The sequence below is a fragment of the Pseudophryne corroboree genome, chromosome 6 (assembly GCF_028390025.1).
Source record: "Pseudophryne corroboree isolate aPseCor3 chromosome 6, aPseCor3.hap2, whole genome shotgun sequence".
Taxonomy (NCBI): Eukaryota; Metazoa; Chordata; class Amphibia; order Anura; family Myobatrachidae; genus Pseudophryne; species Pseudophryne corroboree.
The window spans coordinates 106239126-106255104 of NC_086449.1; the positions used below are offsets into that span (position 1 = coordinate 106239126).

Below are 15979 nucleotides of genomic sequence, written 5' to 3' on the forward strand. Positions count from 1 at the left end.
TATAGTTTTCCGAATAAGTGAGGTTTGGAGAATATTAGGAGTAAACAAACATTTGTAGCTGCAGTCCAAGTATTGGTGGTTTGTGTTGGTTTTTTTGTGTGCAATTGATGGTGCTTCCTTTCAGTTTCCATCCAGTAGAAGTCCAGTAAAAGTCACAGTACCACACAGTACAGTGCTACAGACGCTAGGCCACAGCAGCAGTGATCAGTACCGCACAGTACAGTGCTACACGTTAGCCCACAGCCACAGTGATCAGTACCGCACAAGTACAGTGCTACACGTTAGCCCACAGCCACAGTGATCAGTACCGCACAAGTACAGTGCTACACGTTAGCCCACAGCCACAGTGATCAGTACCGCACAGTAGTGCTACACGTTAGCCCACAGCCACAGTGATCAGTACCGCACAGTACAGTGCTACACACGCTAGCCCATAGCCGCAGTGATCAGTACTGCACAGAATAATTACTACACAAGCTAGCCCACAGCAGCAGTGATCAGTACCGCACAGTATAATTACTACACAAGCTAGCCCACAGCCGCAGTGATCAGTACCGCACAGTACAGTGCTACACACGCTAGCCCACAGCGATCAGTACCGCACAGTACAGTGCTACACACGCTAGACCACAGCAGCAGTGATCAGTACCGCACAGTACAGTGCTACACACGCTAGGCCACAGCCGCAGTGATCAGTACCGCACAGTACAGTGCTACACGTTAGCCCACAGCCGCAGTGATCAGTACCGCACAGTACAGTGCTACACACGCTAGGCCATAGCCGCAGTGATCAGTACCGCACAGTATAATTACTACACAAGCTAGCCCACAGCAGCAGTGATCAGTACTGCACAGTACAGTGCTACACACGCTAGGCTACAGCCGCAGTGATCAGTACCGCACAGGACAGTGCTACACACGCTAGGCTACAGCCGCAGTGATCAGTACCGCACAGTACAGTGCTACACACGCTAGGCTACAGCCGCAGTGATCAGTACCGCACAGTTCAGTGCTACACACGTTAGCCCACAGCCGCATTGATCAGTACCACATAGTACAGCGCTACACTGGCGGAAATGAAGTAAAAAGCTACTTATCCGAACTCACAAACCTCCCCTGGGTCCCACAATGGGCAATCCTGAATGGGTTAGACTAGTTTTGTCGGCATGAGAATGTTGATATGGCTCTAATGCCAACATGCTTAGTATATTATTACTGACTATGTCAACATTCCTCAATGCCAGCTATATAATGTTGACAAAACTGCCCCGTTGGTGCAGTGATTACTTACCTTGTAGCAGCTCCAGCAATGCAGCGGTGTCTTATGAGACTGGCGGGTCAGCTGATCTAGCAGCAGGGAGTATGGTTATTCCTCTCCTAACCATGGCCCTCATTCCGAGTTGTTCGCTCGTTGCCGATTAGTTGCTTACAGCGCATGCGCAAGGTTCGCAGAGCGCATGCGCTTAGTTATTTTACACAAAAGTTAGGTATTTTACTCACGGCATAACGAGGATTTTTCATCGTTCTGGTGTTTGGAGTGTGATTGACAGGAAGTGGGTGTTTCTGGGCGGAAACTGGCCGTTTTATGGGTGTGTGCGGAAAAACGCTGCAGTTTCTGGGAAAAACGGGGGAGTGTCTGGGCGAACGCTGGGTGTGTTTGTGACGTCAAACCAGGAACGAAACTGACTGAACTGATCGCAGTGGCAGAGTAAGTCCCGAGCTACTCAGAAACTGCAAAGAAATTTCTATTCGCAATTATGCGAATCTTTCGTTCGCAATTCTGCAAATCTAAGATTCACTCCCAGTAGGCGGCGGCTTAGCGTGTGCAATGCTGCTAAAAGCAGCTAGCGAGCGAACAACTCGGAATGAGGGCCCATGTCCCTAGTGCCCAACTCCTACCCTCCCCTCCCGCAGCCTGACGTTGGCCTTCTGCAGTGTTTTTATGAATGTCGTCATGGTGACTGCATCACCCCTGACCAATAGTGGCCTTTCGCTAATATAATCAATTAAAATTAATGTACCGTGGTTAATCTAAAAACATTTTTATGTGTAATTAAACAGAAATGTTTTCATAAGTATATACATTTTTAAATCTCAAAACCACATTAAAAAATAAAAGACAGCCCAGACAAGTTTGAAACACCATTTATACATACACATCAAACAAGGAAAAATATATATATATGTCTTCATATATTAGTTAACATTTCATCTTGTCTGTGTGAGAATAATCAAATATTTACCTGGACATATATATAAAAAAAGATTTGATGTATATAAAATATACTGCTGTTAAATATATAGCTTTACAAAGCCAGATTTTATTATATCATAACAAGCTATGACTGGGATTCGCAAAAGGCAAAGGCTATTTGGCTTCCACGTATATATGGAAAAATATATCCTTTAATATATATCTATATATATTTATTTTTGCAATCAAGGATAGCAGCAGAATATGTATAACCCTAGAAGGTCTCCGTCACTCTTTATGTCAGGTTATTACAAATCTATTTATTTGTTGGTATGTTTTTGGGGGTGTCTCTAACATACTATAAGGAAATGCTAAATAAAAAATGTGTATGACTACACGGTATTGTCTACGCTATTAAGCCTTGGCTGCCATTTTCACATCAATATTTTCTCAGGTGTGAAGCATCATATATAAATATATGAGCACTTTTAAGGCTACAAATATGTAACAAATTTCAAAGAAACCCAGTGATCCTATAAAGACTGGGTAAAGTTGCTGTATTCTACTTATTTGGCTTCTTAAATGGGTTGTCCGCTTTTGGTCAAGCTCATGACCTCTGACCTAGCTCACAAGGAACCCCATAATCGCCTGCACTTGGCTGTGCTGGCGGACTGCAGATGAGAGCACTGTCCGCACACATCTGGGAAATTCAACCTCACTTCTGCATGGGTATATCCTGTATGCGGAAGCCGATTGGACAGAAGCAACAGCCAACCCGATCAGCTGCTGCATACCATGTGCAGCCCCGTTCATTTTAATTGCCTAACTTCGTTCTCCTCTCCCTGCTGTCCGATATGGCAAGATGGCAGCTGATGGCTGGCAACGGTGGGGGTAGCCAGATGGCTAAGTAGTATGGGAGGGCTGTCTGAATTTGCACCATCCCTTTATAAAATATTATGGGCAATTACAATTACATTTAACAATGCAATGTGTTTATGTCTTTGAAAAATAGCCGGTCAGCAGCACTCTCAGACAACTATTTGAACCATCTATTGGACCAGCCAATATTGTATCATCATCATTATAGGCACAGTTAAATCCTGACCAATCCTCTTCTGAGATCCCAGGATGATGCAGGTTTCCATCAGGTAGGATGGAAAGTGTACAGTGATGTGTCCCTTGGTTACTGAAATATAGATAGTCCAACACTAGCGAAGACACCTGGCCACTGCAAGTGTACCTGTGGGGCTGCTAGCTGTTGTATAAATATCATTGAAAACTTCCACCTAATAAATCTATCCTCCCTGCTTCCAGCTGGCAATGTAAATAGGATTTGCTGCACAGTAAAAAGCCGTTTATCAGTAACACATTTTACTGCAGTTCTATTATTTAAGAGGCTTAGAAAATCCTGTTCTTCAATTAGCCTTTCATCAGAGTGACTGCTGAGAACAGGCGTCTCAATGGCTCAGTGCTATAGAGGGGCAGTGTTGCTATACATGTTATACAGAAATCACAATACCAACATGAGCTATTATATTTCTGGAGTATGTACAGTATGCATTTACAGGTATGTAGAGACGTCACATGACCATGCTGGAGGGTGGAAAAGGATCACTTTCCTGTACTCTACTGCCCATAGTAATCGCCACTTAGGAGACACAAATCTAAAATAGGAAGGGCCCACTCATGTTAGCACATGACTAAGAAACCATATGCACAGTGCGCTCCAGAAATGGAAACAGACATGTATCGGGTACACCACTCGGAGGGCAACGTTTTCTTAGCCTCTTAAAGTCACAGGGCTCATGCGGATTGGCACCGAATAAAAGAGCGTGGGCACAGGGAAGGTCATTCCGGGGTGGTGGGAGGATCACCGCTCAGTCACTCCTTCCCATTTTGGCAATCAGCTCATCACAAATCTTGGTCAGTTCTTCTATCTCCTGGTTCTGGGAGTAAATAGAAAAAGTTGTGAGTAATAGTGAGATGAATACAGACCTATTATTACTGCTGTACGTAGATGTATGAAGCATTTTCCTCTATGTATGGATCGTCATTACTTGTGTTATTGTTTTATTTATATGTTTGCTCTGTAAACCTGATTAAAATGACTCAATAAAAAAAGGAGTATAAAATGCTTCTTTAGCCTTGTGCACAATAGGCCTTATTTAGTGTTAGGAGCGTTAAGAGCAGTTCACTTAAAGGACGCAAATCTGCACCTGGGCAAGCCAAAATTTATTTTGTTTTGCATACAGGGAAAGCACTGGCTGCTTCTGCATGCGGCACACAAATACTGGGCAGCTTTACCACCGCAATTTAGAGTTCAGCTAGCAGGTGCCCCTTCAAACTCTAAATCTGTCCCCACATTTTACATTTGCCCCCAGCAGTGCATCGTGGTTTTAGTATTATAATCATTTATTTTTTAAAGCATTAAATAGTTTTTCCAGGGGGCATGGTGTAGGAGCCTGACTTCTCAGCTCCCAGGCACATAACTCCGTTTTTATTATCCTGTTTCTCCTGCCGGGTCCCTAGCTGCAGTGGTGGTTTGCACACTTACCTCTCCACGCTCCGGAAGCCCCGCAGCCTGCCTGTGACTTTTGGCTGCTGGTTTGGGTGACGTTGTTTGTTCTCCTCTGAGGAGTCTCCAGACCGCGGGCGCCATCTTGGATATTGACTGTGACGGCTCCTTGCTCCAGCGTTGTGCTCCTTGTTGCAGTCTCTGTCTGGTGCAGCAGTGGAGGTTGTTGCTGGCTCCCGCTGGCTCCCTGAGCGGCAGGCTTTCCGTGATCGTTGACTCCGGCTGCCGTTTTCACCTGAGGGATAACCAGAGTGGAGGAAGTCTGTTTTGCAGTCCAACCTGTGCTGGCGTGTTGGTAATCTCCTTCTGTAGGCTCCTGCGTCTCTCTCCCTTCACTTCCTTCTGCTTAATAGCTGATATTTCAGAGAGACTGTGTTGTGGAGTGGGGGCTCTGTCTTCCAACAGTATATTTCGCTGCCGCTATACATTGTGCCTGCTGACTTTATCCTGTGATATCCGGCATTATTTAACCTTCCAGTTTGTATATACTATGGAGCAAATTCTTCAAGCTATTGCTGTATCCGGTGAGAGGCTTGTGGCTCAACTGGTACACCTGTATGCTGAAATGTCTCCTTCCTGCAGTGACTTGCCTTTGTTGCAGGCTGAATCTCCTGGAAATACTTTGCAAGGCACTGATGATCGAGATGTGGGACAGTCGGCTTCTTTTCAGTCCTGGAAGAAGCTATATTCAAGTCCATTTGCTATTATTGCTGGAGGCCTTGATACCATCTTTCCTCCTTTCTCCGCTGGCGAAAGTGCCTTATGTATACTTTCTTCTACCTTTGAGGATTGTAATATTTCTACTGTGGACCAGCTGCTTCCCTCGGGAGTTCTGCTGGGTGACTTTTCCGGATAACTTAGCCATTCTTCTTTGCAGATTTGTTTCCTGTTCACTACGTCTTCAGTTTGCCAGTGACCGAACCAGCTGCGTGTCTCCATACTCTCCTCCGCTGGGCGGTTATTTGGGATCTTCTACTATACAGCTTCTCAAAGCTATGGATTTTATTTCTGTACACCCTGCCGGGACTGGGGGAATTATGGTTTATCTGGTTGCTTTATGGGCTTTTGGGTGGGATGACCCTCCTTAAATACAGGAAATTTTTTTTTTTTTCATCTGTTCAGATATCTTGATTAACCGTACATACAACTGTATATTGTGTGCTTTGAGCATTTGTTAGTTGTTTCTATCTATCTATCTATCTATCTATCTATCCTGGCTCTATACACCATGCCCGAGGGGTTCATGGGGTTAACTGCCCCCAAGTTTTAGTAGAGTAGTTGGGTGGGGTATTTTGGGATCCAGGTAAGCCATAAGTTGGGGGGTAGGTTCTACAGGGTGGGGAGATTTGGGGTGTGGTGTTTGTCTGGTCCATATATTGGAGGTGTTGGGTTGGCACCCCTTTTTCTTAAACTAATCCTGACGACATTGAAATGCTTAGGTCTGGTGTTGAGATTTGGGTATATTTTATGTTTGTGTGTCACAATGCTACCTATTGTATTTTTGATTTGGTGGTGTTGGGGCCCGAATGGCACCTTTGAGTTAACATCATAACTATCAGAAAAAAAGTGATGTCAGAACCCATTCTGCTATACTGGTTTGCTATGTCTTTTTCTTATAATACTGTGTGGCCGACCCTGTATCTCATTTTTATATTGGCATTTCAGGTGTAAATGTTGAAAATATAAATAAAACGCAATTTAAAAAAAAAAAAAAGTTTCTGCAGTGATGTACAGCACTTATTCTACTCTAGTCAATAGCTGTGACTGGGACTCTGTGCGCTGACTCTTCAGAGTAAAAGGAGATCTCAGTGCATCTGATCATGGAAGAAATGATGACTGTAACCCTAATGATTACATAAGGAATGATATGTTAGACTATGTGTAGGCAATCTAGTCTCTGCGGTAGTTAACTATTAGTCCCATGATGCGCTAAAAGACAAAGACAAGCTAGTGAGAGCGCTACAGTTCTCCAGACTTACCTTCTGCTGCAGTGCTCTCTCCAGTGACTCCACTTTCATCTGCTCCTTCCGCAGTCCTGCAGTGAGAGCCGCACTCTCGGCCATGGCCTTGGTGCGCACCTGCGCAATTTCTTCATTAGCTCTAGAAGAATAAATATGTAAATTAGAGGAGGTCAGAAATGTTAAAAAGTCTCTAAACCATCACACTATGTATTAGCTGAATCACACAAGCAAATACAGCGGCCTAGTACAAGCTACTGCTCTCCGTTATCAGAGGTTGAGGGGACTCCCTTGGTTACTATCAGGAAGTCTAATGTACACAAGAAAGCAGTCTTCAAAATGCAGAGAGTTTTATATAAAAGGTACATATACATACAACCCCGCCTTCCCCCACCACAAGTTATCTGATCATATTAACATTATAATTCTGGATTAAGGGCCTAATTCAGACCTGATCGCTGGGCTGCTAATTTTGCTGTCCAAGGGGAGTGTATATTCGTGCAAGTGTGTGATCGCATGTGTACGCCGTGCTACAAATATCCCTCAGTCAGCAGATAGCTGCAAATCCGTTCGCACCTCACGCACCATCTGTTTTTACCACTGTGTGCAGTGCACAGCCCAGGACTTACTCCTACTGTGGAATGAGAACAGGCTGATCGGGTCCGGAGCTGACGTCACACACCCTCCCTGAAAACGCTTGAGAAGGCGTGAGTTTTCCCTGACACTACCAGAAAATGGTCAGTTGCCACCCACAAATGGCCTTCCCCCTGCCAATCAGCATGCGAATGGCTGAGCGACTGAAATTTTCGCACCAGCTTGTTACTGTTCAGCGATGCCTGTTGTCTGGTGATGTGCATGCATATGCTCAGTCTATCGATAAACGCCAGCTGTGCGAAAATGCACTGCAGCGCTCAGTTCTGAATCGAGCCCTAATATCAAAAGATTGGTGAGTGCCCTGCCTTGTACGTATGTATGTATGTATGTATGTATGTATGTATGTATGTATGTATGTATACATATATATATATATATATATACACACATACACACACACATAAATACACACACACTGAATGTAGTTAGCATTTTGATGTTCACAATGTTGACACTAGCAATGTGAACATAAGAATGTTGACTATGGCATGCCGACACAGTAATGTGATTTAAAACGTTCTAACCATGCCAGCGTTAGAACTTTAAACATGATTCTCAGTGTACAGTATTGTACAGAGGTCACTAAAGTGCTCAGTGTATTGTATAGAAGTCACTGAAATGCTCAGTGTATTGTATAGAGGTCACTGGAGTGCCTAGTATATTGTATAGAGGACATTGAAGTGCTCAGTGTATTGTAAAAAGGTCACTAAAGTTCTTGTATTAGATAGTGGTAACTAGAGCTCTAGTACTAGTCTTTCAGCATACAGCTGACAAATCACCTTACTTGTATACATGAATATTGTTAGGATATGGTGCGCTCTGTACCTGTCTCCTTCTGTGTACTATGGGTGCATCCCCTAGTGTCAGACCTCTAGTGCCAAGAGTCATATGATGTAAGTTCCTGTTCCTCCATCTCAGAGAGAGTGAGGAGAATGTGACAGAGACAGAGTCTTGGTGTACAGAGTGCAGAGCCGAGACTGGGAGCAGATCTCAGCTACGGAGACTCACAGTGTTTCCAGTGCATGCATCAACTTCTCTACAGTGGGAGTCAGACTGCACTGCTGTGCAGTCCTCCATGCTTCACCACCACAGACATCTCCTGATAAGTACCACTACCTAATGCAAAACCTTGTATGATATATGGGCTCCTGACTACAGCTATCAGTGTTACATCTGAGTCACCTGTGTACACTAAATAAACCTGCGTTACTGTTTAAGTCACCAAGTGTGTGGACTGATGTCACAGCACCAGATAGCCCAGAACATTCTGCCAACAGGTTATGGGCCCAGTCCCACGCCTAGACCCGCATGTACTTGAAGATTAACCCCCTGAGTACTGTTGAATAGTCACAGTGACACAGTTTAAAGTGACATTTTATACAAGTACAGAAAGGATGTATAATATAGGACACATCATGAACTTTGCGAAGCTGAAAGGTTCAGAGAACGAAGCGACAAGGAAGTTTGCCATGGAGATGCAGCTTAAGCGGGAAAAGTTGTGGAAGGTTACTATAGACCCGGGAGCAGGTCCAAACCCAGATGACGTAGACAGAGCCATTGGGACGACAGGTTTAGCTGTGGAGCAGCACGTCTATTCAATAGTCAGTGGGAAAGTGTCCTCTAAGGACATGTGGACAGCCCTGCAAAATGCATATGAAGATAAAGGTCAAATGAGAAGGATAAGTTTAAGACGCATGCTATATGGAACGAAACAGAGTGTCTGCAAGGACATGAATGATTACATTGATAAGTTATTGTCGATAGGTCAGCAGTTGGCATCTCTGGGGCACAGGTGGGCGAGGAAGAAGTCGCAATGGCTATGTTACAGAATCTGACGCCAGAAATAGATTTTTTTGGGGGGTTGTGTTGGAGTCAAACGACACTAAACTGACAACAGAGATTGTAAGAGCCAAGTTGCTGCAGTTCCAAGAACATATTCCTGTTGAGACCATAGCTGAGGGTTCTGCCTTGATCACAAAAGGCACAAAGTCCAGAAAGCACAAATTCAAGTGTTTTGTATGTCACAATATAGGACATAAAGCTTCAGATTGCAGAATGAGAAATTCCAGTGGTGCGCAGAAGCAGCGTGACAAGCCAAACAAGTCAGCATTGAATGTAGCAGACAGTCACAGGAAGGACTGCTGGTACATGGACTCGGGGGCCACTAGACATTTCAGTTGCAATAAGCATTGGTTCAATTTTTTAACACCGTGTGTTCCCACTACAGTTACAGGGATTGGAAATAAGGCCCTTACTGCATTACAAGCTGAGCAAATCACAGTATGTTTAAGAGCAGAAACTATGTTAAGTGATGCTGGCCTGGAAAATAAGTTTTGGCCAAAAGCAGTATCTACTGCAGCATACCTAAAGAATCTTGCACCTACAGTGGCCGTCAAAGGAAAAACGCCACTGGAGACGTGGTCCAGGAAAAAGCCAAGCGTCAGTCCTCTTCGTGTCTTCGGAAGCAAAGCTTTTGCACATATACCAAAGGAGAAAAGGAGAAAGCTAGATCCAAAGTCCATAGAATTTATAATGCTTGGATACTACGCCGAAAGCAAAGGATACAGACTTTGGGATGTTACAAGTAAACGTCTTCTTAAATCCAGAGATGTGGTATTCTACGAGACAGCACCACTAACTGGAGCAGTGGAGCAACAACAAAATTAATTACTGGATGTACAGGCAGCATAAAGCGTGTCTGAATCTGAGTGTCAAAGCAGACAACAAGTTAGAGAACAGAAGTTCCACGAGGAGCAACAAAGGGATTCTAGCCAAGAAATACAGTGTGGCATATGCAAACATAGCTTGCTTTGAACCTCAAAACATACAGGAAGCAAAGTCAAGCAGTGATTGGACAGAGTGAAAGTCAGCAATTGATAAAGAACGGTCAGCACTACATGATAACAGTACATGGACAATGGTTGATAGACCAAGTGACCGTAAAATGATTAAGAACAAGTGGGTTTTCTGCAAGAAGTTGAACGCAGACGGGACAGTAGCTCGTTACAACGCCCGCTTTGTTGTCAAGGGATATATCCAGAAGTATGGAATCGATTATGGAGGGATCTACTCACCAGTCGCAAGGTATAGCACCTTAAGGTTAGTGGTTGCTGTTGCTACACTACATGATTTACTGTTATATCAACTAGACTTTGATTCCGCATTCCTAAATGGAGAATTGATTGAGGAACTTTATATTGAACCACCTGAACATTATAATATGGACATATTCCAAACTAGGAAAGTTTGTATTTTAAAGAAGTCGCTACACGGCCTCAAGCAAAGTGGTCATTGCTGGTATGTAAAGTTGGATGCAGCGTTACTAGAAATTAACTTTGTAGGTCAGAGACTGATCACTGCCTATACCACAAAACCACCAAAGAAAAGTTGTTCATCATAGCTGTCTATGTGGATGATTTACTTTTGGCAGGTCAAGAAGATCACATCACTGATGTCAAGCACCAGCTTAAACAAAGACTCAAGTTGAAAGATCTAGGCCCTGCAAATCATCTATTAGGTAGGAAAATTGTACAAAACCTGCAAGAAGAACTGTCACAATTGACCAACAAACATACACTGAGGCAATAATTTCCAAGTACGGAATGACAGATGCAAAACCAGTAAGTACTCCCATTGATAAAAGTACAAAGATGGTCAAGGCCATGTCACCAAGCAGCAAAAGGGAGATAAGGGATTTCTTGCACTAGCAGGCGCTGCCGTAAGCTGGGCAAGTAGGAAACAACCCACAGTTGCTCTTTCTACAACAGAGGCGGAGTACATGGAGCTCATAGAAACGTCAATAGAAAAGCTTTGGATAAGAGACTTTATGTGAATTAGGTCTTCGTTACCACAGTGAGATCATCAACATAAAGTGTGATAACAAGGGAGCAATTGATCTTTCTTGTAGCACAAAGCATCATGAACGGACTAAGCACATTGCTATAAGACATTTCATTTGTGAGTTGGTGGAAAACAAGTCCGTCAATGTGGAATATGTTGCAAGTGAAGAAAATATTGCAGACATGTTGACAAGAGGACTGTCATCACTACTTGCATTCCTGATGGAATGTGGACTAGAATATGGTTAATGTTGATTTATTCTTACTGTTTTTGCTTCACGTTATGTTTTCGGTTACAAGAATGACTATTGATTTGTTTGATAAAATGTCATGTTCTTTAAACTTGTGACCAAAGACAGTCTTGAGCAAGGGTGAGTGTTAGGATATGGTGCGCTCTGTACCTGTCTCCTTCTGTGTACCAGTCTATGGGTGCATCCCTTAGTGTCAGACCTCTAGTGCCAGGAGTTTCTTGGAGGCAGAGTCATATGATGTAAGTTGCTGTTCCTCCATCTCGGAGAGAGTGAGGAGAATGTGACAGAGACAAAGTCTTGATGTACAGAGTGCAGAGCCGATACTGGGAGCAGATCTCAGCTACAGAGGTTCACAGTGTTTCTAGTGCATGCATCATCTTCTCTACAGTGGGAGTCAGACTGCACGGCTGGGCAGTCCTCCATGCTTCACCACCACAGACATCGCCTGATAAGTATCACTACCTAATGCAGTTACCTTGTGTGATATATGGGCTCCTGATTACCGCTATCAGTGTTACATCTGAGTCATCTGTGCACACTAAATAAACCTGTGTTACTGTTTAAGTCACTAAGTGTGGACTGATGTCACAGCACCAAATAGCCCAGAACACTCTGCCAACAACTATAGGCTATGGCCACCTGTTCACCTCTGCCACACTAGTACGGTCACAAAACTAGTTCTCCTTTCATCCCCAGCATTCTGTTTCTTTCATGGGAAATGCGTCCCATTATTTCGGCATTTGGGCTCTCTACTTCCTTGGGCCACCACTGCAAAATTGCACTCGTAGGACACCTGATCGCTATTTACATGTGACCAGTATACCTCCTGGCTCACTGAGGTTTTAAGCTGCAGAAAACTTGGATGAAGTGTATGCCTGGCAATAGGATTTATGTTGGTGGTGGTTAGTGTGGGACAAGCATCAACATTATGGGAGGGAAAAGGTTAGGTGATGCATTGGGAGTGGGGATACACAGACCTTTACTATAACAACAACAGGACTAGTGTCTATATGAAGAGAGGGCGGAGCTGATTATTCTACTCACTTGTTTAGCTTTTCCTCTGCGTGGATTTTCAAGGCCTGGTACCTCTGCTCCTCTTGTTTCACTCGAGCCAAGTAATCTTGTGCACATTTCTTTAAAGCCTCTTCATTCTTTAGAGATAAAGAGAAGAGACCAGTATTGTTATAGGTCATGTTGTCCCAATACACAATAATTAAACATACACCTATAAAAAAAAAAAGGTAAGCCGTACCTTCTTAAAGCCCTCTAGGACACCTTTGAGGTTCTCATATCTTCTAAAGAGGTCAGACAGGGACCTTTCCACCGAATTCAGGTCAGCAATGGCTTGTTCCTTCTCCATGGTGACCTGCTGTAGACCCTTCTGAGAAGTCATCTTACTCCTCTGCTCATCCTCTACACAAAACATATGAATAACAGGAGATTACGGACATTATAGCAAGCCAGCAATGCAGGACAAATTATGGCTCTCCACATTCAGGACTGCAGAATGCCATCTACTGATAGTTCTATACACAAAACGTAAGTCAAACCCCAATCCAGATACTATCTAAACATCAGTTAATGAGAAGATTGATCTTTAAGTAATGTTTAACGATCGGGTAATTTTCTGGTAGTTAAACTACAGTCTTGTTACGTTTTAACACCTCTTCTTGTTTAAAAGGTACTGTCAGCACTTAATATAGACATACAATTTGTTTTGGATCAAACTGTTCAGAGATCTTTGTAAGATTTATAAACAAATTCACCCCAGAAGTAATACAACCACATTGTCCAGACTGTTGATTAGATGAGTTGGGGAAATATTTATCTTTCGGCAATTAAATTGTTGTAGGTGATGGAATTGTACAAATTTTCATTGCTGTGTCCAGTTCTGTGAAAACTAACAACAATATTGTTACATGTGTGTTTGTTTTTTTTAAGTGCAATTATATCCTGTTTGGACACCATACAACATTCAATATACTCAGTGTGGGGATATTACAGGACAACAGAGATCATCTACAGGATTGGTCTGTGGTGGTGTGTGGGTGGCTTAAGGCAGGTGACCATAGACACTGTAGACATTGGAGGGTCTGTGATCGGTCATTCTAGGGCTCTTAAGCCGCATTCCCACTGGCAGATATAAAATCACAATATGAACGATAAATATACAATGTTATCGATATATTGTTCATATCGTCCAGTGTGTATGGATGCACGATGCGCACACCTGCGGGTCTTTCTCGTTCATCCATCAGCTACCGAACATGCAGCTTAATGTTAACAATATCTTTGAGCTGCATGTTCGGGGAGTGCGGGGGATGAGGTCACTGAACGATATCGTTCAGTGTGTATGCACTGGCGATCTCCCCTAATTAGCAGTCAGCAATATAGTGCTGATTGCTAACTAGCGGAGGTCGCCCAGTGTGTAACCGGCTTAACACTCAGAGAAGAAGGGAGGAACTTGGACAGACTGTGTAACATGCAATATCTCACCTATCATCTGTGCAATCGTCTTCTCATATTCAGCAACAATTTTCCTAAAAGACATGGATATTAATGCACAATATAAGCCATCCCCTATATAGAACATATTATATAATATATTCCAATTTCTATTATGCAGAAATGAACACTGTGTCTACTGGCCTGTAAAGTTATGTGGGATAACATATTCCCCAATATAAATTGTAAGTCACCAAGACCGTAAAGGGGTTATTATTAGGTGCTGTGACCATATAAAGGCACAAAGCTGCTGGCAGAGATATGAATTAGAATATTGTTTTCCGAATGAGCAATGACATCAGAACTACCTGTTTATACAGAACATTTACTGTATTGGTTCTCAGCCTCAACAAAGTAGAACCCCCCCCAGTACATGAGAAAGAAATCCACAAAACACGACGTTGGTACTTAAGCACTGTAGCTGAGAGCCCCTGATCTACTGGAATGTATACATATATTGCCTTGAACTATATACTAAGCAATTATAAAATAATATATATTATGTTCGTTACCTCATCTCTAACACTTCTGTGTGACTTTTCTCATACTTAGTCTGCCAGTCCTTTGCTTCAATCTCCTTCATAATGATCTATTGGCACAAATACAGAGTATTACAGCAACCATAGTACTACAAATAAGCGGAAACATTCTGGGATATGGTTCACCATGAGCAGATGTACAATTAATGAGAATCAGCAAGTGATTAAAGTATGAACTTAATCAGAAGGACACAAAACTAGAACAGTGACATTAAGCAACAAAGATAAATGGAATAATTCATGCCACTAACTAAAGAAACAACAGTATGGCATAATACTGTGTGTTCAGTGACAACATATATGCATCAAGAAGACATGAATGAAGTTGCAGTGATAGCTTGCAGTGGGGTTCACTACGATCTGCCGGCGGCCGGCCTCCCGGCGACCAGCATACCGGCGCCGGGAGGCCGGCGGCCAGCTTACCGACAGTGTGGCGAGTGCAAATGAGCCCCTTGCGGGCTCGCTGCGCTCGCCACGCTACGGGCACGGTGGCGCGCCACACTATTTTATTCTCCCTCCAGGGGGGTCGTGGACCCCCACGAGGGAGAATAAGTGTCGGTATGCCGGCTGTCGGGCTCCCGGCGCCGGTATGCTGGTCGCCGGGAGCCCGACCGCCAGCATACTGAAGACCACCCCTTGCAGTGGGGCAGGTGCAATGTTGCGGCAATACAAGCTTTGCCTTCTGCTGCTGCTTCGCTGTTCCCCACTATGACTAAGTTTGCTGAATATATACTCCATAACAGAGCAGGGGAAAGGACAGTCAGTCGTTCCGCTCTGCGGAGGAACAATGATTGGATGATAGGCGGGATAACAGCGGAGCACGTCAGCCCAATTTCTGCCACAGAAACGCATGAAATTTCACAGCCAAAACTGAGGGGCTGATGCACAGTGAGTACTACGCTAGCTTAGGGATGGCCATCGACCATCGATGATTTGGAATAATCGATGGTGAATACTTTTACCATCGATGGGGGAGACCCAGATGGTTTCCCACCATCTATGGTTTACTGCTACCGAATTTTTTTACATTTTTTTTATCTTAGTGTCAGGGCACAGAGCTTACACCCGCCCCCTGATACCCGCAAAGCCACACCCCCAGGCTCTGAATGGCCCACATTTCATTATAGCGTAATATAGGGGTTGCCATCGATGGGTAAAACCATCGATGGATCGCTTCCAGATGGTTTTACACCATCGAGGTTATCCATCAATGGTACCATCGATGGATAACCCACCGATGGCCATCCCTATGCTAGCTTGTGTAATGTATGCTGCGTGATACTTACACTGCACATGCTCAGAAAGAAAAGGTGTGCTGCTGCAAACCTACAATCCCTGATCACATATCATACCCTCCTACTGGGGAGGAAGAACAGGTGAGGGAAGGAGGAGTGGGGCGGGGACAGATTACTCAGGCCTTTCTGGGAGAGGTGCAGCAACATTATCATACTGCTGTGCAGTATG

General features: G+C 43.8%; 1 protein-coding gene across 4 annotated transcripts in view; it reads right to left on the bottom strand.

Moving 5' to 3' along the window:
* Nucleotides 1-2129: 2129 nt before the first annotated feature.
* TACC1 (transforming acidic coiled-coil containing protein 1) overlaps nt 2130-15979 on the bottom strand; it is a 270095-nt gene continuing 256245 nt past the window's right edge. For all 4 annotated transcript variants that reach the window (XM_063931611.1, XM_063931610.1, XM_063931613.1 and 1 more), the window contains 6 exons: nt 14489-14565; nt 13968-14011; nt 12724-12884; nt 12516-12622; nt 6749-6869; nt 2130-4140 (listed from right to left, as the gene is read on the bottom strand). In XM_063931611.1, coding sequence (XP_063787681.1) covers nt 4072-4140; nt 6749-6869; nt 12516-12622; nt 12724-12884; nt 13968-14011; nt 14489-14565 — 579 coding nt within the window. In that variant the 3' untranslated portion in view covers nt 2130-4071. The remainder of the gene's footprint in view (nt 4141-6748; nt 6870-12515; nt 12623-12723; nt 12885-13967; nt 14012-14488; nt 14566-15979) is intronic.